This window comes from Rhipicephalus sanguineus, chromosome 4 (genome assembly GCF_013339695.2).
Source record: "Rhipicephalus sanguineus isolate Rsan-2018 chromosome 4, BIME_Rsan_1.4, whole genome shotgun sequence".
Taxonomy (NCBI): domain Eukaryota; kingdom Metazoa; phylum Arthropoda; class Arachnida; order Ixodida; family Ixodidae; genus Rhipicephalus; species Rhipicephalus sanguineus.
Window position 1 is genome coordinate 60,353,288 of NC_051179.1, and position 23,538 is coordinate 60,376,825.

Genomic DNA, 23,538 nt, shown 5'->3' on the forward strand with positions numbered 1-23,538 from the left:
TAGAAACGCCGCTCATCATCTAAGTGATTATTCTGACAGCAGTATGCAATTCCTTTGATGTAAATTAAACAAAGTTTTAAAGAAATCTATGGGGATCAGCTGAAATCTACTTGAACGAGATCTGCCGTAGAGAATCCTTTAGATGAGTACTTCAGCACTAACCGGCATGAATGGAAGGGGTTAAATTCTCACCGAATTCTGTGTGCAATCTCGTAGATTGTGTTTGTTTGTTGACTGCGCCATCGACAAGCTATACGCTGAACTGGAAACTCGAGCTCACGCCGATTCACAATTCTTGACGTATGCGCGGCAATAACAAAACGACTAATCTATTTTTATCGCGGGGAGAAATTGGATGACAGCCGTATAGACAGATAAATATTCGTCAAGAAAAACTTTCTGTGGAGCACTTGGAATTCAGTCCAAACTTGTTACTGAAACAAGAATAATAAAAAGATGAACAAGAAAAAAACTTGCAGGGCGCTTGAGCTTCGCCTTCAAGATTGGAACGTGACAGCGTAATCGGGCCTCGTTTGCATCGCCTTCTCATTCGCTAGCAATTCTTCACACTCGGAGGACAGTGTAACGGTATCGCGAAGAAGGAAACTTTTCGCCGTTTTAAACTTTCCTGGAATGCCTACTTCAAGTAGAGTTACGGCGTGCCCACTGCATCATAATTCGTCATTCTGCGAATCTGCGAAGTACCCACTACGTGTCCACCAGGCATTGCGTGCACTTATCTGCACACTTTTGTAGCGTTAGCTACACTGGCCTAGTCGAGCCAGTTTCGTGCGCCTCCTCAAGAGCCGTGCTGCGCATGCGCGAGGATCAGTGATGTCACACAGCTGGCGCACCGACGCCGACATCTCCTGCGCACTCCGCCGCCATCGCGGGCGACTCGCCGCCGCCGGTCTGCTCTTTCCAGAGGAGTGATATCGTAGCCGAGGCAGACACACTGGCGCCGGCGCGCGCGCAGCTATTCGCCTTCGCTGTGCAGTCGCCGTCTGACACTGCACTGGAGCCGCTTGATAGCGCCTCTGACTGGCGTTGGTATAGCCATGCAGAAGGAGAGTGCAAATGCTGCTCAACGGCGCAAAAGAGCGGAGAAGCTTAACTCATCGGATCCCGAAGTAGTTGCCTGGCAAAATAAATATACATGTGCCACATAATACGTATACAGTGTGTGTGTCATTGGAGCAGCAGTAAGCATGCTAATCAAGCTAATCCTAGACAATCAGGAAAGCTAAGAATAATCAGCTGAACCTTTGCTAACGCTACGTATATTTTGGCATAGCCGAGCTAAGCCACTGCAACATTTTTTAAATGTTGTTGTTGATGGTGATGACTAATTATGCCTGAGCGCTTTGCAATGGGTGGGCCTTTAAACCACCCACTCGTTGTGCAATTGAGATGATGTGACACCTGATGCGAATTTACGCTTCTGCCATGCAGTTTTACATGTGGTAACGCGAGTCGTCGCACTAGATGACACCTGCATAGGTTTTTCTTTTCTTTCTTTCGAAACAGTCTCACGCACTGGCGTTGTTCTGCGATAGCACAGCTGCTTGCCATGCACAAGGCCCGGGTTTGATTCCGGCTGGGAGCCATAATTTATATTATTCGTATTTGTTCGCATTTTTCGCAATTGTGCACTCACAACCAACGACGCCGACAGCGGAATTTAACGAGCTCTTTGACGCTATCGCGTTAACACCTGGGCGCATGGTATCGTCCAGAGGCGTAGCTAGAAATTTTTTTCGGGGGGGGGGGGGGGGAGGGTTCAACCATACTTTCTGTATGTTCGTGCGTGCGTTTGTATGTGTGCGTGTATATATACGCAAGCAAAACTGAAAAATTTCGGGGGGGGGGGCGTACCCCTTGGCTACGCCCCTGGTATCGTCATCCATCACACAGGGTGTGCATGGTACCCTCTCCCCACCTCGCGCGGGTGGTGCAAACAGTGTACCATCTGTTCTGTGAGTGCCCTGCACTTCAAGACGCACGGAAGCGGCTCGTCTCAGAGTACCGCCTCGTCGGCCTGCCCTGTGCGACCCTGCAGGACTTCCTGTCACACCGGCTACGAGGATCGCCACCGTGCTGCCCTTAAGGCCCTAGTCTCCTTCCTTGAGGACGCGAACCTGATCGTGCGTGTTTTCTAGCCGCTCGACACGGTGAACTAGCGCTTCTCCTCCTGCCTCTTCGCGTGTTACAACCTATCTCTTATTTTTTTTCTCTTTCCTTCTTTTTCCTTCTTTCCTTTTTTCCCTTCCTTTACCCTACCCTATTCTGTTCCCCCTCACTCTCTCTTTCATTCCCATCCCCCGCGAGTGTTTCGGTTAAGGTGTCCTCACTGAGAGACAGTTATCGTGCACTCCTCTCCCTCTTTCGTGCTGTCTTCCTCGTTCTTTCCAATTTAAATCGAATAAAGAATCACTCACTTTTGTGCGGTCCTTTTGTGCAGGCATAACATGCAACATTCCTATCTCTACGTAAATATAGTCACGAAAGAAAACATGACCGAGCATTTAACACTGAATAGTACCAAAAGATTTCATGTAGACTGTGCTGCTATTTGAACCCAGAGCTGTATAGATCTAGATAATCCGAGATGGTAGATTTCTATCCAAGTGAGATGTGCGCTCTTTGAGTTTGTGTGACTTAATGGCGCGTTCGGTGTGGTGTCTATTCTGACAGGAAAGAGCAGTACTCACCGATATGTACCTGCAATCCTATATGCGAGTTTCGAATATCATATAGCATGTAGCTTTAAGAACTGCAGATGAGGGCTATATGGCACACCTCCATTTTAACTGCGCAATAAAGAATGGGAAAAAGTGAAAAAAAGCTACAGGACAAGCGCTGAGCCATCAATTTTCAGGTTGGAGTCTGCATGTCATGCTGAAATGCGAACTTCTTTCGTGGTGAGTTTATGTCACTAAGTAACAACTGATGTGGGTTATATGCCTCTTTTTTTGTGATTTCTAGTGACCTGCGCTCGGCTTAGAGATGTTTTGTTTTGCAGGATTTTAGCAAAGTTTCAGCTTGAAATGTTCATACTACCATGGCCTGTAAACCCGTGCAATACTCTGTAATTAATACTATTTAATGCGTAGTGAGCTGCGTTGGAGAGGCTGCGGAAATATACCACTTTTCTTCATGGATCGCGCCATCTGTAAACCATCGATCCCAGATGTACGAGAGAATGTTAAATAAATAAAAGTGAGCCGAAACGGTGGGCGTGTTGTTTGTCGCTCGTAAGAGCAGAGGTCTTCTATGGCAGCAGGTGCGTATATATTTAGTCAGCTGTCGGAATGCAAAAGCATACGTTTCCGGCTCAACCTTCACATTCGGTTGTTGTTTTCTTTTTCAGCTTGCTGGTTTTCCTTCGGCGCCCTAGAGCGCAAAAATGTAGGGGCGAACTTTTTTCTTTTCTTTCAGTCGCTTAGAAAAAAGAAAAAGGATCATAACAAAGCCTGCGTTCGCGCATTAGTTATGGCTACTGCCACCTACACCTCGGTATATCTCTCTAAACAAGCACCCACGAGAGCAGGCACCACGTTGAATTCAAACAGGAAGCAAGCTTCATCTGTCTAACAGGATATTTTTGCAGTCTTACCTCATTCATTACTGTCTTCATTTAGTCTAACGTAAAGCTCGCTTTCCATTTTTTTTTCACTTTTCCTTTCTTTTTTTCCCGACCTGATGCCGTGGTTAGCTACGCGATGGAATCTCTCAGCTTCGAGTAGTTTTGGCAGAGCGGGTGCTCAACTTCATTGTCAGTGATGCTTTCGTCGGGTCCATCCGGATTACCTTAATTCAGGCTAATCCGGATATTCTTAATCTGACCATACTCAGTCATAAATGGGGCTAGGAAATCTCAACTTACTCAAAATTGACTTGTTCAGCACTAGCTTAATCCGATTTAATCCGGATTAATTTAATCCAGTCGGGGGTACTGTGCCTCATGGCTAGGCCATCTCATCTAGGTCTGGATTAGCGTAATACGACATAATCCACAATAATCAGGCCTGATCCGGCTCAGTTCGTTTCGATCAGTATTGATTGATATCGACTAGTGTTGATTGGCTTGTCCGAGCTCAATTAGGCCGAGATAACCGGCTTAACTAGGCTTAACTGGGCTAACTTAGCTTAATCCGGCAGCTTAATTGGTGTGGAAACTGAAATAAAACCGCGCGGGTGAGGGAACACAACTAGAAGTTGACAGGACGGGCGCAGACTAACAACTGAATTTATTGAAAACATCAAAGTTTCACTTCTGAAAACACACATGCGCACAAGAACTCGCGACAGTATCACACACTATATTCAAAGCTATTTACCTACCCTAAAGAATTCAGACTCTTTTTTTGTGTAGATAAAAAGACGATTCCTTCGCGCACTTATCTGGACCATACCTCAAGATCACAGACGCTTCCAATATTTCACGTGCCCTTTTTCCTCTGGCACGCCCCAACACTTTTGTTTCCTCAAAGCAGGCCCGTAGACAGGGGGGAGGGGGGCACCCCCCCCCCGAAATTTTGATGACACATGGTGTTTTATCTAAAATAAGTCATGAAAATAGGCGCTTTTCTGAAATAGTCAAGGTTTTCAGAAAGTGCCCCTCCCCCACCCGAAAAAAAAGTTTCTGGCTACGGGCCTGCCTGAAAGAGTGGCTTGCACTTAGCGCACGACCTACAGTGTACCGCCAAGTGTTGTCCACTACCTGAACTTGCAGCATGCGAATATTCCAACAGGCGCTTATTCAAGCATCTTCCCGTTTGGCCCACATTGACCCTGCCACAGCTCAACGGGACCTCATAAACAACCGCCGATTTGCATCCTACAAACTTGCGTTTGTGGTTTGTGCCGCAGTTGCCATTTTTCCTAACCCTCGTAAGGGCGCACACGCGGGACAACTTGCATGGCGCTGAGCAAAAAAAAAAAAAACATCCACGCCAAATTTCTTCGCCACTTTCTTAATACCATGCGAAAGATTGTGGATGTAGGGCAAAACCACAACTGCACGACACCTACAAATGGTCTTCAATAGTAACTCGGCTATGGCCTTTAGCAGAGCAGTGGCAAAAGGCGGGCTAGTTGGTACATAATTTCAAACTTGAAAAACAGCGCGAAGACAGGACGAAGGAAAGTGACACAAGGACAGGCGCTGACGGCCAAGTGAAATTTTTATTGACGAAACCAAGATTAAGTAGATAGACGAAAAAGTGAAAAATACGACGAATAACCTGACGTCACCATTCTAAAAAGCTATCGTCAAAGGCGCGCGTGGGAGCTATTTGAGGCCTTTGACATCCACCGAAGGGGTGATCGATGTATAAGCCTTCCGTCACTCGAATTGTTAGAAAAAGAAATCAGCTATTTGACGTCACGCGTGTGACAAAAAATCTTGTAACCTTATCGTATTTTTCACTCTTTCGTCTATCTACTTATTCTTGGTTTCGTCAATAAAAATTTCAGTTGGCAGTCAGCGCCCGTCCTTGGGTCACTCTCCTTCGTCCTGTCTTTGCGCTGTTTTTCAAGTTTTAGTAGAGCCTCAGGAAAACCTGCTCCTCAGAGTCTAGCCACCTAGGAGGTGAAACTACCTCGGACTGTGTGGTGGCAGTACTTGGCGAAGGACGACCTTAGACAAGACTTGGCGATGCCCCTGTTAACGAGCTTTGAGTGGCAAGAATCATACGGTAAGGGAGCCTTCTTAATTGCTATCGACTAATATCAATCAGTATTTATTGATATCGACTTGTATTGCTTGACTTGATTAAACTTAATTAGCCAGAGCTATGAGTGACTTGTCTTAACTAAGTTTATCTAAGCTTAAATTGGCATAAGTAGGCATAGGCAAGCTGGGCCGAGTTTCTGTTCACTCCGCACGGCCTAACGAAAAGCTTAACAGCTACTCTGCAATAGCTGCTTCACACAATGATTATGCTATGCATCTATAGCGAGACAAGCATGAATTTGTTGAACAGCATGTTCGCGGCCAGCGATCAAAAATGCACGGTCATCTGCTACAAGTCTACAAGTAATCTCGCATATGTTGGTACTCTCTGTCGGATGCCAGCGGTCGCGTTTCACTTGCGCCTCCCATTTTCTTCGTCGCTCGCTGTCACGTGGGATGCTAAACATCCGTCGGCCTTTCGCATGCTTACCAGCACACAGTGGAACACAGCAGCTCGTCATAGCGGTCAGATAACTCATATAATAACTTAAAAACGAACGCGTTTGCAGCACCGGCCCCGCGCACTCCGCCTGACACTTTTGGAACCAATATGGCTCCCCGCGAAGAAATGGCGGCGCGGAGTGGGTCAAAAGGTGCCTCCACCCTGGAAGCGGCAGTGCTGGCATCGAGGCTCCCTAAGCTGATCAAAAGAAAACCGACTGCTCTGTCACTGAACTTATTCAATTAATTTTTCATTTATTATCCTGACAGTGAATAAGCCCTTATCTTAAGTAAACTTATGATCTGATATCATATGTATTCAATATATATATAGCTCTTAACTTGATCCAAAGCCATCGATTTCGTAGCAGTTTCATTTTTTACAAGGCCTTTCTGAATATTCTGAAAACAGGAAGTGCTCGACCGGAACTGTTTGTCACTCGTGATCGCGTTACTAGATATATCTGTCCTGCTAGAACAAACAGCGTCACTCATTGCGCTGTGTCGCAGTCAATGTTTGTCTTACAATCAAATATCATTCAGACGGAACTGATAGCGTGTTTATAGCAGCACGCTCTGATTACCGCAGAGTTCAGCGGGCAAAAGCAAGAGTGAACCTTTATCGGTGCATTGGGTCGCTAACAGCATTCAGACGTCTGTCAAGAATTTTCCGTGTCGGCACTCGTCCGACAAGCCTAAAGTGTGGACAGGCGCACCTGCGCTTTGCTGGTTTAAAGGTTTTAACGAGTTTCCTCGCGAAGAAGCTTCACGCCGTTTAGCTGCACTGACAAACGTTAGCCATAATAACGACGTGCACATCTACGAAAAGAAAAAAAGCAGTATGTGTTACTCTTTTCAGGGAGTGCTTACTTGCCACGTATTTGACTCTCTTTAAAGAGTCACGCTACCTCTCCTTTGGGTCCCACGACCCTCCCGCGGGAGTATAAATATCTCCAAAGAGAGAATTCACGTGTCTCTTTAAAGAGAGTCAGACACAAGATACGGGGCAAGTCAGTACTCACAAAAAAAAAGAGAAAAGAAGGAGTCAAAGTACTCTTTTTTTTTTTCTTAGAGTGTAGGAGTACGCATTTGAAAACGTTACTCCAAGCCATAACGATGGCAGCATAGATGAATTCTAGTGCTCACGGCAATAATAGCATTGTAAGACAAATAATCTGTCAGTGCACGCTATCATTTCAAGCCGGATATAAGGATCCCTAGCATACGTTGACTTAACGACGAGATGAACTAAGCGTGCAAGAACGTAAAAGGAAAATAAGAAAGGGCACATTCAGAGCGTCAGGGGGCAATTTGTATCGGTATATCATTAAACCAGAAAGAAATGAACCACGAAATGACGAGAATATATATTCCACGTAAAAAACGCTGAGCTGGTCCGGAAGCAATCAGTCTCCTTTCGAAGGTAAATAAGATTAAGGTCTCAAGGCGGAAGCAGTACTTAATCCCTTGATCGGACGTGGGCGGCCAAAAGCCTGGAGCGTAATTACTTCAGGTAAGGAGCAGGGACAAGAACACAAACGTATTAAGAGATGGCAGGGAAATCCTGCTGACCTCTGCTTTGTCATAATAATTAATGAGGACAAGTGGAAGACGTCTATGTTCTTCTAATTCTGCTGCACTTTGCTATAATTTATTTTACCTTAAGTACACGGCACGATCCTAAGCAACTTCCTTAATTGAGTTCGGAAGCACAAGAATGGTTTCCAGGTAAGGCTTCTATTTCAAAAATAATTTGACTTTATATGCACTGCTTCTGCGGAATATCCCTCTTTTACTTTCCTATGAGTCAGTGTTTAAGCGTCATTTAAATATTTATGTATATGAATTTGTAACGATAAAACGAGTATTTTAAATAAGGCCCGATTTAGGTGTTTAGATAGATAGATAGATAGATAGATAGATAGATAGATAGATAGATAGATAGATAGATAGATAGATGGATGGATGGATGGGATGGATGGATGGATGGATGGTATGGATGGATGGAGGATGGATGGATGATGGATGGATGGATGATGGATTGGAGATGGATGGATGGATGGAGGGATGGAGGATGGCTGGATGGATGGAGGATGGATGGGATGGATGGATGGATGGATGGGATGGATGGATGGCATGGATGATGGCTGGATGAGGTATGAGGATGGATTGATGGATGGAGTGGATGGTATGGAGGATGGATGGAGGATCATGGATGAGGAGGAGGAGGATGATGGATGGATGGATGGATGGATGGATGGAGGATGGCGGAATGGAGATGATGGATGGATTGATGGTTGATGGAGGGATGGAGGGATGGATGGAATGGATGGATGGACGGACGGACGGACGACTGACGGACGGAGGGACGGACGGGACGGCGCGACGGACGGACTTCTGTCTGAAACGGCGTTTTGAGCCTTTAGGGAGTTTCGCGGCTCACGCATAACGTGCATCCAAAAGGTACTACGCAAAACCCCCTTCAAAATGAGGTTCAAAAGGAGGTCTTATTTACATCCTTTAAGGGAGTGATTAGACGGAACTAAGGAGGTAAATTTGTGTTTTTATTGAACTCATTTTGAGGGCTTGAACGGAGCGCATGGGAAGCTTTTCTGGTTCTTTTTAGAGCTTTTTAAGCCTCCTTTTGGAGGTATAGTTGCGTGTTTTTATGTAAGCCATTTTGGGGGCTTGAACAGAGCGCATTGAGAGTTTTTCTGCTTCTTTTGAGAGCTGTTAAAGCCTCCTTTTATACGAGGCCCTAGAGCGGTCGCGAAATGAAAAAAAGTGTATTTTAGGCAGTACATTACGTTTACCGGCCAATTTCCGCTACTATTCATCACTAGGACATATAGAAAATGGACATCAAAGTATTTACGCACAGACATGACATTTGCATACAACTACGCACGACACAGGAATCGAACCCACGACCACACGCACTCAAAGCAAGCACTATAACCATTACACCACAGCGCCACCACTTGCAAGCTGGCTTTTTTCGTGGGCTTATATATGTACCAATGCATGTACAAAGCGGCTGGTAACCCGTCGGCACAACTTCGAACTTCTGTTCTTGTGCCATCGGCGTGTGTTTGCTCTTGCGGAAGGTCAATAAATAATTTGTGGGGCGTCATGCAGGCCGAGCCGATCGACGTAAACACCCTCGGCTCCGAATTCTCCGGTTCACCGTGTCGTGCCGCTATAAAAATTATAAACGTGTGCACTCTTCGCTCGCGCTAAATTCGTGAATACCAGCGTGACAAAGGTATCTTCAGATGAGCGAACGTATGTGCATTCCATGGGCGTATGCTGTGGAGCAATTTTCGTTATTTCTGCAGCCGCGAACTGCGCGCGGCCAGATGCGGCAGCGTGTTATGAGCGGTTCGAAGACCGCCTGCGTTCTCATATGAAAGTTACACACGCAGATGCCCGACTTAGAAAAACATTGTAACACGCCTACATTAAGTGCATTTAATGCGCGCGTACTGCCGCGAGCTGCACGCAGGGGCAGCAGCGCGCTCTGAGCAGCTGAACAAAAATCTGTTTCCGCAATTAGCGCTTACTCGCAATGCACCCTTTAGCGCGGACCGCCTGCGTTCCCATATGAAAATTACACACGCAGAAAATTCCAGAGTTATAAGGACATTGTAACGCGCCTACATAAAGTGCGTTGAATGCACGCGTACAGCCGCGAGCAGCGCCTTCTGAGCAGCTGAACGCTTGTCTATTTCCGCAATTAGCGCTTATTCGCAATGCACGCTTTAGCACGGCATTCAGTGATTCTCTATAACGCATATTCAGTATTTATTTGCTTTCATACTCGGATACTACCTACATTTCTTACTAATTTACCAGTGACAGTTTACCAGTGACAGTTTACCAGTGACAGGTCTCCCACAAAACAAAAAAGTTAATGTACTTGCACTTCTCTCTTGTGAACGTCCATTTGTACAGGGCCCTACCCTCAGACAGATGATGCAGTACCCATTAAAAAAAAGCATTACCCTCTTCCTCAATGGAACAGCTGTTCTTGAGAAAATATGGTTCTGTTGAATTACTTCACCACAGCAGCAGAGAGGTTGGCTTGTTTGCAATTCAGAATTTCACAAGCGTAACACAGAAACACGAGGACTGTAGTAAATATGCAGAAAACTGGAAAAACTATCATATGTGCACTCCCTCGTCCACCTGCACACTACGTTGAACTTTATTTATACAACAGCAAGCTTCAATTATGCTACTATTGATAAAAGATCACCCAATCTACGTTAGAACACAGTGATGACTTTCTGTCTTTCTGTTGGCTATCTTCTACAATGTGTCACAATCTGTGAATCATCTGTTCAATGTGTTTGGTAATAAAACACAAGCAACTACATTGAGCAGGCAGTGTTTCAGCAATTTGTTTTGCAAGCACAAATTCATTTCTTCAATTTGCATGCACGGCAAGTAGTCATACTTCAATTGATACAAGAACCAGTGGTTGCAACATTTTATTGGAATCAAAACCGCAGCAGTTCTCGTGTCAATGTAAGGATATAGGTATATATTTCCATCGTCGTGCACAGAACCTACTCCCAAAACTGAACACGTGGAACAACATATACAGTACAGCCTAAGCGCTATACATAATTCACAGCAGTAAAGCAATACGAAAGTAGGGTGTAAAATCTCATCATGATGCGCACCAACGTGTGCACTTCACCGTGCCAGTATGTAAGTATAATCCAAAAAAATAAGCTACCCAAGGAACTTGGTGTCAGCCTACACACGAAGGCAACTAATTAGTACAATAAGGCTAGCATCACTTTTGGGAAATATGAAACCGTGTAGACAGGCAGTTGTACAGTTTTTATTGCATTAGTTTGCCCTATGGCATCAAAACATGTCGCACATGATTTTGGAGTTGACTTTCCTACAAAAAAGCCCAAAATAGACCTGTGGTGTTGACTGTAGGTCCACTTACCAAGGTGCATAAAAGCATTCAGCAATGCCCACAAAATTACAAGGTTGCCTTCATATGTTGCTGTACATATTTACTCACAGATACCTGGAAGCCATCGTAAATTTCTGGAAGTGTGCTTGGGAACTTGTCGGCATAATCACATGACTGCAATGTACCAATACTTCTAATATGCATAACAAGTACAGCCATGCTTCAATGTTTTTATGCCAGCTAGAGCCATCTGTAACTCAAAAGTTCATCCTTAATTCCTCACTTGATGGCTTACGCATAATTACCACATTGAAAATAATCCAAGCACCATGGCTGCAACGTCAACTTGCAATTAGGCAATCACAGGCACTAAATAAAAAAATTCCTGTAAATAGTGACTGATCGCTTTGCACATTGGATCCTAGGACTTGATATACCATGATGATGAATAAAAATTGGCCACACATATATAGAGACTGTGAAACAGTCAGGAGTTCAGTTCATAGGTAAGGAAAACGTGAAAACGAAATCAGAACACATAGCAACAAAGGGGACGGAACGACACACTACTAACAACCGAAGTTGAACATGTGCGGCTTTTTTAGTCGTGTGTTTATATTTTTCTGTGGTTTTGATTACACTTCAGTTACTAGTAGCGCATTGTCCTGTCTGCCCCCTTCATTCCTCTGTGGATGTGTGATTGTTTAGTCTTGTAATTTTTTCGTACTGTGTGTTTACATCTTTCTGTGGTTTTGATTAAACTTCAGTTGCTAGTAGCGCGTCATCCTGTCCCCTTCATTTCTCTGTGCTGTGATTTTTTTGCACCCTCTTTAACTATGAATATACACCAACTCGCCCAACTGCCCCTGTTAAGACTTATGTTTGCTGAATAACACTAGGTCCACTCAGCGTCTTTTGAAACAATGCGAAATTTTCAAATGCACACGATATCAGAAAGGTTGCATGCAGTATTGCGCATAACACTCTGCATCAATACCAGTGTTGGCCTAAATGTGGTAAGATGTATGGGCTGTTCGACATAGTGTAAAGTGAAGCACATCAGGGTGTTCCCACAATCATGGGTGTCGGCAGGGGTTTGCACAAAGGGCACCTGCCGCCATCAAGACACACCAGCACTTGACCCCACCCAAGCTACACCAATGCTCTCGTGCTCACCAGGCCGACACGTTACGCCGCCTTGCACCCCCAAGACAAAATCCTGCCGACACTCATGCCCACAATACACTTGACTTGAACACAGACTGGTGGGCAAGCAACACTTGCTGCTTTGCCAGAAGTGTATTCCTGAAAATTACACAAAAAAGAAGTCCACTAAGATTTCTGTATACATAAAAATGAATGTCTTACCGAAGATTCGCACATGACTATCCTTACTGCAGACATTTTGTCAAAACACGAAATAAATACTAAATTGGGATGCTGCTAAGTATTTCCTTGTGAGCGTTTCACTTCTTGTGAACAGGGCGAAAAACAAACGGATGTAAAAAAAATGCGAAACACCACCAGAAGTGTACTCTTGCCATGTTTACCATTATGTGGGTAGTTTTTGATGTCAGTAAAGTTATCATTATAAGTACACTTTAAAAGGGTTGTGAATGTTAGCAAGGTCTTGATTAACCACACCTACTCTGTTTAGGAGTGAAGATTGGGATACTTGGCACTGAACCATGGCAAAAATAAACAGCGCACTTCTAGTGAGATTAAACTGAGGCCTGGGCACAATAACAGCGCTTTCACCTTGTCAAATTGTGTCAACAGTCATAACTATGTATTGACCTTCAAAACTATGGCAACATAATGCAAAACAGCAAATTAACGAGAGGGAATAAGCAAGATGATTCAACAATCTGGTTCAACAGACTCAACAGCTGACTTATATCAATGCGATTAAATTAGCCTTGCACATCTCCTAATGGCTAAGAATATGCACATGTAACCTCGGCAAATTCCACTGTTGCTACGTGACCAATGAAGTTGCATTCCTTCCATGCCGTTGAATGGCCATTCCTTCTTTTCTGTTTTCACTGTTTTCTGATTTTCATTGTTTTCACTAGCGTAAAGGTTCACCCTTTTTGATTTTGTCACTTTGCAGATGGCGTAGGCGTTTTGCCTTTGAATGTGCACGTTTCTTCTGCTTTGACTTTCCTGTTTCTTTTTGTATGCGTATATGTTTTGTCTTTGAACGTGCACACGTTTCTGCTGCTCTGTCTCTCTTTTTGCTCTACTGGGCCTTGTGCACTTCTCAAGCTACCATTGTCGCTTTTCACTTGAGGCCCATTTTCTGTATTTTGCTGGAATAAACATTTATCGATTCATTCAATACCATAAAACGCATGTGCTTCACAATACACACTGCACTTAGCAGATGTCTGTCACATGATATGGCCGTCATTGTATAGCTTTAACATGATTTATTCGTTCTAGCTAAATGAATCCAAGCTAATGATGTTAATGTACCTTGATATGCTATTTCACTGTTCCTTGATGCATATGTATGAATGTACAGTGCTTATGTACCTTAATATGCTATTTCAGGAGACGGGCAGAGTGCGCAATGCAATATTCTTGCCGAAAAGTCTTTTCACTTCCTGACAATCTGTGCTTCGGTGGGTTCTCACAGTTGCATGGCGGGAGAAAGATGTCCAGGGTAGTTGACTGCATCCAAGGTAGATGCTGCAAAATGAGAGCGCACGGTCTTGTCACATGTCAGTGTGCGCAAATTGACACGATGACGAATGATTAAAACAAACAAATGAAGTTGGAGAAAAGAATAAATCGCAAACAAAGTTGTCCTTTATGCACATTCCATCATGTGACAATGTGATAACCGTGGCCTTTTGCTCTAATATATATTCCCTGAAAGCATCATGCCTCATTCATGCTTTATCGCAGGCAAGAAAATTATATCGTGCGAACAACTTTATCAGGGCGCACTCCTGGGTCGATTGACTGGTCGTATGAAGCATGAGTGATATTCACAGAAGTTCCAAAACATGCATCACACATCATTGCTATCTGAGTTTAACGACTTAAATGCGAAGCATTTATTAAACACTTCTACCACTTTGAACGGATCTATCTACCTATCTGTCTAGCCGCCTACGACTCATAGCTCGTGTGGGTGTTTCGTTAATGGGATGTATGCCAAAATTCGTGTGGCATGACACGACTGCATGAAGAACATGAATGACGGGTCTTAACTTGAAAATCATGATATGCATTTCATTAACGACATGATTTACACGTCACTCTCTTGGTTCTCTTGCGACTGTTTCGTTAACTTGATATTTACCAAAATACGTATGGCGTCACAAGAGTGTATGACGCACATAAATGACAGTTTCTAACGTGCAAATCATGACACGCTTGTCATGTATGGCGTTATTTTGACAACATGGTCTCGGGGGCGCTAGGGGCCGTTTCGCCTGCTTCATATAGACCATAATTGGTATTGTGCAGTGTGACTGTACATCCAACATAAATGACAGCTGGCAACATGAAAATAATGACATGCATGTCATGTACACACGCCACGCTCATGGTGCGCTCGCGGCCGGTTCGCTAGCTTGACATTCACCTTAATTGATAAAGCGTGACGTGATTGTGCGGCGAACATAAATGACATATAGTAACATGAAAATAACGACATGTATGTCATTTACGGCATGGAGCCTGGTGCACTCGCGTCCGGTTCTCTAACTTGATATTATCATACCAAGATTGGTATAGCGTGACGTGACTGTATGACGTACATAAATGACAGCTGGTAACATGGAAACAATGAATGACATGCGTGTAATGTACGGCATGGCTTACATGCCATGCTGATGGTGCGCTGGCGGGCATTTCGCAAGCTTTACATGCCGATTTTCTTTTGTTTCTTTTTTTTTGCTTTTCATTGCAATTTTCAAGCGACGCAATGTGCAGAAGGTCATCTACAGGTGCATAAGCGACGATAAGGGCTGGCAAAGAGAGAGAACATCAGTATTACCATTTTTGTTCCTGACTGTGCCGAGCACGCAGGGTGCCCGGGTGCCCATCATCTGCTTGGTAATGCACAGCGGCACGCTCGCTTGAGTCGACAGGCCGTCGCGATTATCACACTCGCAGGGCAGCATGTCGCACTGTCGTCAAACCACGCATATCACATCGAGCGGCGAGAACACAGCGAGGCTGCGGGCACAAAACGCGCACACACGACCGACACAGCTGATCAGTTGAGAAGTGGCGTTCACAAGGCCCAGCCGGCCTAGCTACGACGATCGCGCCGCCGCGGGAACGACTCCCTCCTCACGTTTCTTTTTTTCTGTTTTTTTTTTCTTCGCGCGCGCATGCGGCGAGAAGCTTTGTCCCATTTCACTTCGGTAGCGCCTCGTCTGGCTTGCTTTTGACCTGGCGGGGGCGGGCCGCACTAGGCTGCAGCCGCCAAGGCCAAAGGGCTTCCTCGCTTCCTCTCCAGCCGTTCGGAGGGTCGCGTATATCTCTTTCTGTGGGCTATCTGTGCAAGGGGATTTTTAGTGCGCTGAAGCATGCCGCCTCTATCTTTTACTTCTTTCCCCCGCACAGCTGCATACATGCCCGCCAGCACTGAAGGCATTATGGAAAGCTTCGGAAAAAAAAGAGAAAACATGCCAGAGGAAATGAGATGGGAGTTTATCGTTCCTCTAACTCCATTCGACGAATGGCGTCAGATAGTGAATTTACCTCCTTTCTTCCACATAATTTCTTAACGAAGTAAAATTGAGGACGCAGAACTTTATTACACCCACCTCATTACGCCCTAAGGTAGTACTGTCCAGATGAAGGTAGTATTAAGGAGGATTGTAGCCCTTAAAACGCCTAATTCGGCTAGTTTGCGTTTGCAGTGTAGATAGATAGATAGATAGATAGATAGATAGATAGATAGATAGATAGATAGATAGATAGATAGATAGATAGATAGATAGATAGATAGATAGATAGATAGATAGATAAATAGATAGATAGATAGATAGATAGATAGGCTTTTTAAAGAAAAATAAGTAGGTTTGCCTGGCAGAAGTATGCCTACCATCGTACTCCACGTGCATGCTGTGATAAGTGAAACGATACTGTTTGCACAGGACTCACATACGCCAATTAAATTCTTATTTCCCTTATTATTTTTTGTTGGCTCATTATTGTATTTTAGCAGCGGAGCTGTGAACGCTTTTCGTTGCGCCGGGTGTTGCGAACAGAAGTGAACCGGCACGCGCTCTCTTCATCCTCTTCTTTGTTTTCTGCTTCGTTCCCACAACAGGTGCGCCGATTTGTCCGGTCGTGGAATGCAATAACTATGATGGGCGAGTATGTTACGTGACTAAAAATCTAGTAACATCACGTAACTAGTCACGTGACTCAATATCCCGCAACATCACGTAGCTTGTAGCACATTACATGGTCCCGCCAAAACCATGTAACAGCTAGTAACGTGACCATGATCACGTAACATCAACTGGTCACGTGATATGTCCCCGCCATAAACCACGTAACTAGTCACTTGATTCAAAATCACGTAACATCATGTAACATCTAGTCACGCGACATATTTCCGCCAAAGCCACGTAACATCTAGTGACGTGACATGTTCCCGCCAAAACCACGTAACAGATAGTCACGTGACTAAAATCACGTAACATCACGTAACAACTAGCCCCGTGACTGAAAATCACGTAACTACGGGTCAAGGGAAATGTTCCCGCTAAGAACCGCGTAAGAGCTAGTCACGTGACTAAAATCACACCACACGTAAAAGCTGGTCACGTGACATGTTCCCGCCAGAACCACGTGACACGTGCGTAATGTGGGGAACCGACAAAACTGGAGGATAGCCAAGCCAAGCCATACTTAGTACTACTAGGAAAAACTTAGCATGTCTAGCAAAAGCTTGGCATCATTAGCAAAAACTTAAAGGGACACTAAAGGGAAACAATGAATCGGCCTAGATCGATAAATTGTGCTCTGAGAACTCTAATCTCGTTAATTTCGCCATCATAGGTTTGTTAATAGAGGAGAAAATCAAGTTCAAAGCTTCATTTTTAAATTTCGCGCCAAATCTCCCGCATGACGTCACGGATTTCAATGTGCATTTTTCGTATTTTGGCGCCATTGGCTCAACAAAATTACCCCAAACATGGTATGTTAAGTTTATGGGCCCCTCCGAGGACAATGTACTTCGTTTTTACCGATTAGGAATTACGTAGTCCCTAGTAGGTGCCGTCAAAATATGTGACGTCACGGCGAATGGTGCGGAAACTTCAAGGTAGCGTCGCCACCCACATTTTGTTTTGGCGCGTTTTCTCGCTTACTATGCGTCTTCTTGCAGCAAGCGTGGTGTTTTCGGTATCCTGAAAGAGTGCTGTACTAATATGAGAAAAATCGTTTTGCTCTTTAGTGTCCCTTTAAAAGAAGTTAGGTCGAACACTACCTCCGTTGTTGGCTCCAGCCTTGCGCCACAGTGCAAGCTGCGCACGTTTTTTTTTTTTTTTTTGTGTGTGTGTGTGTCTGATATTTTTGTTTTGTTATAGTTTAACTATTTATTTATTTTGTTTATCTATTTATTATTGTGTTTGATTATTTTGTTATTTATTTCTTGTTTGAGTCAGGGGACACTGCTAGCAAGGACAGACAACTCAGGCATGATTATAATTTCCCGCGCTCTTCACTCATAGTGATATTTGTAGTGCGTAGGCATTAAAAATACGGGGCAGCATCTGACCGCACTACACACACTGGGAAGAGAGCGGGACCATTACTGCGTGATTTTTAAGCTCGGAAGCCGTTCTGTTCTTGTGGTGTAGTGGTTATCACATCCGCCTAACACGCGGAAGGTCCCAGGTTCGATCCCTGGCAAGAACAGTTTTTATTTTTTCAGCTTACTTTTTTTTTGCAGGTTTGCGGAAGTAACGTCTGCTGGATGTTATGTCCCTCGATCCAATGCCGTGCCATTAGGTGACGTCACCATTAAAATCAAACGGCGTCTTCAGTTCTTTCCATCTAGTTCCAATCGCGTGTTTAGAGAGGCGCGCTGGAACGTAACGAACATCCCGGTACACATTCATTTATTCGTTCGTTCGTTCGTTCATCCATCCGACGAGATAGATAGATAGATAGATAGATAGATAGATAGATAGATAGATAGATAGATAGATAGATAGATAGATAGATAGATAGATAGATAGATAGATAGATAGATAGATAGATAGATAGATAGATAGATAGATAGATAGATAGATAGATAGATAGATAGATAGATAGATAGATAGAAACGCTCAAAGTGCCTTTGGTTCGCTAAGAAATGATTCTCACTTAATAATAAAAAGCAAGAAGACTTTCACTTATGAGCCAACTCGTTATTTTTACTTCTAGGTCTCAATTATAATGACAGCCCATGCGAAAATACCTGCACCCCGACCGAGGACATTTTTATGAAAGCATTGCTCTACCGATTGCAGTGGTGTATTTCCGCCCGCTGATTAACACGAAGAGAAAAAAATGCCAGCGTTCGTAATTTACGATAACCCGGAAGTCACTCGCCAAGTTTCTGAATTCCTAAATGATCATCCAGCATTTATGACTTTTTTTCTATGAAGGCTTGCCATTTCGCTCTATCAAATAGAGCACCATCACATATTTAGCTTGATTTACCTTTTTAAGAGCACTTTGCTAGGTTTACATGTGAAGTAAACATTTAATATTGTTAATATTGCCACACGGGCTCCTTTCCTTACATGTTTTATCTTAGCGGTCCACTACACGTGTATTACTGCCTTGCGCAAACCGCGCGCGAATGTCTCGCACCATTCTAGATTATTTTAGAATGTTCTGTTAGGCTTGAGCGCGCAAAAGCGAACAGTTGAGTTTATTCTTGAACTAATGCGGCCACCAGCGAAAAGTCTCGAATGTTCGATGCGGCATGTATAAACGCCGACGCGCCTTACCGCAAATCAGATTATCGACGGCCGACGCTCTGTTCGCCGCTATCAGTGTACAACGCGTATTGCTTGTCGTTTGACTTTTCGTTTCCCGGGCACAGGTTCGCTCAAATAACGAGTTACGTCTCAAATGGCACCGACTGCCGTCTTCGCCGTCACGACAACGTGACAATATCTATTTCAATGGGCATGCTTTTATACGGGCAAGCAAGTTTGCTTGTACGTATCAATCTTAATGTTTGGTTGGCATTGTTTATTTGATTCTGCTGCGTGTGACAAACGAGTCTACAAAAACACGTGCACGGATTCGTGTCGCATTATAGATGTGTGCTTTTCCCACTTACTGGTGCACCTCCTAAAATGAGAAAAGAAAAAAAAGAGATTTCGTTGAGATTTCGTGAGACATATCTTTTCTAGAGGTCCTCACATTGGAAACGTTGTAGAAACCAGAAAAAAAAAACTTCGAAGTTGAAGTATGCGAAGCTGTGTTTGTCATTTGAGATCAAAAAACTTTATTCTCTCGTAACACGGTGCTGCACTTCACAACCGTACACGTGAGACATCGTGAGGAATTAACACAATGATATGCCGAAAGCATATTTGGTAGAAAGATGTGGCCGTTAAAGACAGGGACATGTGTGCGTGTGCGTGTGTGTGTGTGTGTGTGTGTGTGTGTGTGTGAAGATAAGAAAACTGCGCAATCAGAGCTAACGGATCAACAAAGGTTGGCCCTCTCTTTAGTTCACTAAAGGACACCACTTAAGTGCTCTAAAGAAGGTTTGCCTTTTGTCGCGGTACCATTGATTTGATGACGACCGCTGTTGACATCGACGACACACAGCGCCGACTTTGTCATCGTCACAGCACATCATCACGCCCATGCAGATTCGCCATTGCCAGAGCTGGAAGAAAAATAAGTTTTCTTCACGGGTCCTAGCTCTGCGATTTTAGGCCATTTCAGTGAGACAATATGCACTTGGGAGCCGAGCGCGCTTCCGACTGAGCTATCGCTCAGCAACAATTCTCAGCAGTTACTCGACGCTGATGTGCAGGCGGAGTCTGAGATTTTTGGCGGCCGCACAATTCACAGCGGCTACATTATGCATACGTTATCAGTGCAGGTGTAAGAGAGATCGAGCTTTTTCTTGCTAAATCGCATATAGTAGATATAAGTCATAGTGACAGGGGAATCAAAGCAAACAATAATGCAAATCAGGTAGGTGGAAAGTTCCGCTGTCGCAGTACATGTGCTCAGAGCCGTAGAAATCGCTGGAGTGTGCGGTACTTTTGCACATCGTTCTGTAGTTTTACCTACATCAAGATCGTTATCGGCCGCCTAAAGCGCAGGCGCACCTGACGTGGCATCTGTGTCCTAATCCCAGCCAAGAATAAATTACCTTAACGTACACTGTGGAAGGGGTGATAAGCCGCGCACCGTTTGTATTATTCCTACCAAAATACCATGCTTCGTGATTGGCTTAGTCCCTTGAGTGTGAGTAAGTGTGCATCTGAGTAACAACTTTTTGCCGCACACACTCAGAACACACGTGCACTATATACTAATGCTGCCTGGGCAAAGAAAGACAATGGAGTTCCTGCGCTACAAGCCCCGCTTGAAAACTTTTCTGGCGTACAACTTCTTAATACGTCGATCCCATTGTTGCCTGTTCGAGTGCGAACGCGACCACTATCCAGTGAAGCCATCTTATGATGCGGTAAACCCACTTCTCCCATTTCTGACCTCGGTTCTTGCGCAGAATCACAACACCCATTGTGCACCCGATCGCCACACCAATAAGGTGCGGAAGAGTGCCTACACTCGGAATGCGATTCAGGAAGTACGCCTGAGCCGCGTCGGCAGCTGTGTAAATGAAGACCACGATGACGCGTCCGGCCACGCTGCCAAATTGGGAGCGGTTGACCAGGACATCGACCACGTGCGCCCAAAGTACAGCGTAGATGGCCGCTGAGGCACCCATAGTGAAGCCATAGCGGCATATGTAAGTGATCTGAGCGGCAGTGAAGGCTCCTGCCGCGTATATGAACGGTATCTTCCAGGGACTGTGCAGGAAGCTGATGGGCAGGCAGACCAGCATCTGGATCACCGCGCTGGCCGCCAGCGACAGGCCGTTGAAGCTGACGAGAACGAACGACACGTTGCGCCAGAACTCGCGTTTGCGCTCCATCACGAGGACGAGCTTGTCGTTGAAGCGCATGTACTCTTCGAGTTCCTTGGTACTGGTCGGACAGCAGCGGTACAGGTACTGGAAGTACGTGACGATCTGCGTTACCGTTATGAGGATGAAGAAGAGAACCTGCAGAAAAAAGCAGCGACAGCCTCAATGCTCTGGTTTAGTAAAGGAGTCTAAACAAAGCAAAGTTGGGAATGCAAAGGAATCTTCGCACCTTTAACTTTTGGTGGAAATCTTACCTTCAGTCTCACTTCAAGAGTAAACACTCTGTGAGTCATAAATAGTACACATATCTGAAGCATGGTTGCGATATAAATGATTCTTGTCTAGATTGAATTAGGGAGGAAGCTGCAGCCGTATATTGGCAAAAAATAGACGTGCGCCGATATAATACACGCAATACCGAAGTAATTCTTCGGGAAGATAGTCAGTGGCACATATTTAATGATCGAAGTTGCCTACTAAGCCAGACAGTAACCAAGGAGGTTAAAAAAAATTTGTTTAGACCTCCTTGACAGTAACCAGAAGGACGTTGTCTATAAGCACACATATCTAGTGATTCGTGTAGTTTTCTCTGCAAAACCCCTGCCAGTACATACTTCATGGCCCATACAGATATTCCTCTCATTTTTAGGGGCGAAGCACTTTAGGGTGTCGGCGTGCATCACGCATCGTCGTCTGTTCCATTTGCTTGAGCGCAAGAGAGGGCGCCACTGCCTCAGCGCTCGCCATGTGGCGAGAGAGAGCGAACGGCGCGCGTTGAAAACTGCGATGAACGCTGAACTACCAGCTCGCAAGGAACGAGAACGCGCCCTCGAGAGATGACGCCGACGCAGACAGCGTCTGCTAGCGAGTTTCTTGATTGAAAAAAAATCGACTGCTCGTGCTGCAGAACCGTTCACCGCCCACCGCGTATATGTAGGTACTGGATCTTCACCTGCAACGTAGTGCCGGTGGCAGATTTCTCTTGTGAGTAGTTGAAGAATAAATATTCGCAGCGTGCACGTTAAATAAAAGCGGACTGCGGGTCTCTTTGTCTAATCTTTATTCTGTCTGTGATTGCCCATTAGCAGTGATATTGCTGTGGGGAACACCGGCGCACACTACATGCTTCGCCCCTCCACAGGTTTCACGTTAGTGGAGCTGAAACACCCTTCCCTACATGCTTCGCCCCTCCCCATTTTTTTTTAATTAGGGGTGGTGCTGGTGGAACGCTCTAGCGGACTCTCCAGCGCAGCGTTCGCGTCAGCCAGCGGCGGCTGAAGTTAACGACGCCAGGTTCACCATGTTACGTTTACTCGAAAACCGAGCATTCTATATTCCCACTCGTGCCGTGCCACGCCGCGTCACCTTGACAAATGCGCATTTGCTCAACTTAATGCCAAATTAAAACCCCTAAGCAGCTGCGCTTAGAATTCGCATTCGGCAGTAGTGTAATCGTCGGTGAATTTTTAGATGCGAAGCAGCTTTTGCGCTGGGCTTTGTCCGCAGTTTCATTGGCGACCGTCCGCTTTCTAAAACCTACTATAGCCATCTGTAACATATTGAGCGCACGCTCACGCCAAGGAGAAGTCTTCTTCGTCTTGCTCTTCGGCCGCCTTGATGATGATATGGGCAGAGCACTTTAGGGGCTTGGGCTGCCGTATGCTGTCCTAGCTTGGCGTAACGCAGACAAAACCACGTGTGCTGGCACGCGCTAGCGCGTTCGGGCCCGTGTAAGGGACTGGGGTAAGACGCTGTGGCCTCTCCCCCTTACACTCTCTCAGCAATCATGTGATGGCGTCGGCGAACGAGATTCTGCAGAAGCACGATGAACCAACGCGTTGTATCCTAGTCAGAACGCGCTGGCACGCGCTAGCGCGTTCAGGCCTGTGTAAGGGGCTGGTTAAGACGATGTGGCCTCTCCCGCTTACACTCTCTCAGCAATCACGTGATGGCGTCGGGGAACGAGATTATGCAGACGCACGATGAACCCGCGTGGCGTGCTCCAACAAGAGTTCGGCACGAGTAACAGGAACAGCAGCTACTGTGAATTCATGGTGTGCCCCACTTGCAAGGACGCGTTAACGTCGGGCAGGGTGCCCGTGATCAACGGAACTTCAAGTCGACCCATGCGCTGCTACGCATCCCCACATGGTTACCTTTAGTGGGAGATGGTGAGAATTTTTTTCTTTAAAGCATACACCTGCTTCCTGCGAATGTAAGTGGCATCGTGAACGTAGCAATAAACTCAATAATCTGCATCTCGTTCGCGCTCGG

General features: G+C 45.2%; 1 protein-coding gene and 1 non-coding gene across 2 annotated transcripts in view; one reads left to right on the forward strand and one right to left on the reverse strand.

Annotated features, from left to right (window-relative positions):
* LOC125758227 (protein rhomboid-like) overlaps positions 1 to 23,538 on the reverse strand; it is a 32,387-nt gene that overhangs the window by 6,927 nt on the left and 1,922 nt on the right. Inside the window, exon 2 of the mRNA XM_049415205.1 lies at positions 20,829 to 21,402. Within this exon, the coding sequence (XP_049271162.1) occupies positions 20,829 to 21,402 (574 nt within the window). The remainder of the gene's footprint in view (positions 1 to 20,828; positions 21,403 to 23,538) is intronic.
* Positions 17,939 to 18,011, forward strand: Trnav-aac (transfer RNA valine (anticodon AAC)). Its single transcript has one exon. It is a non-coding gene; the product is annotated as a tRNA-Val (tRNA).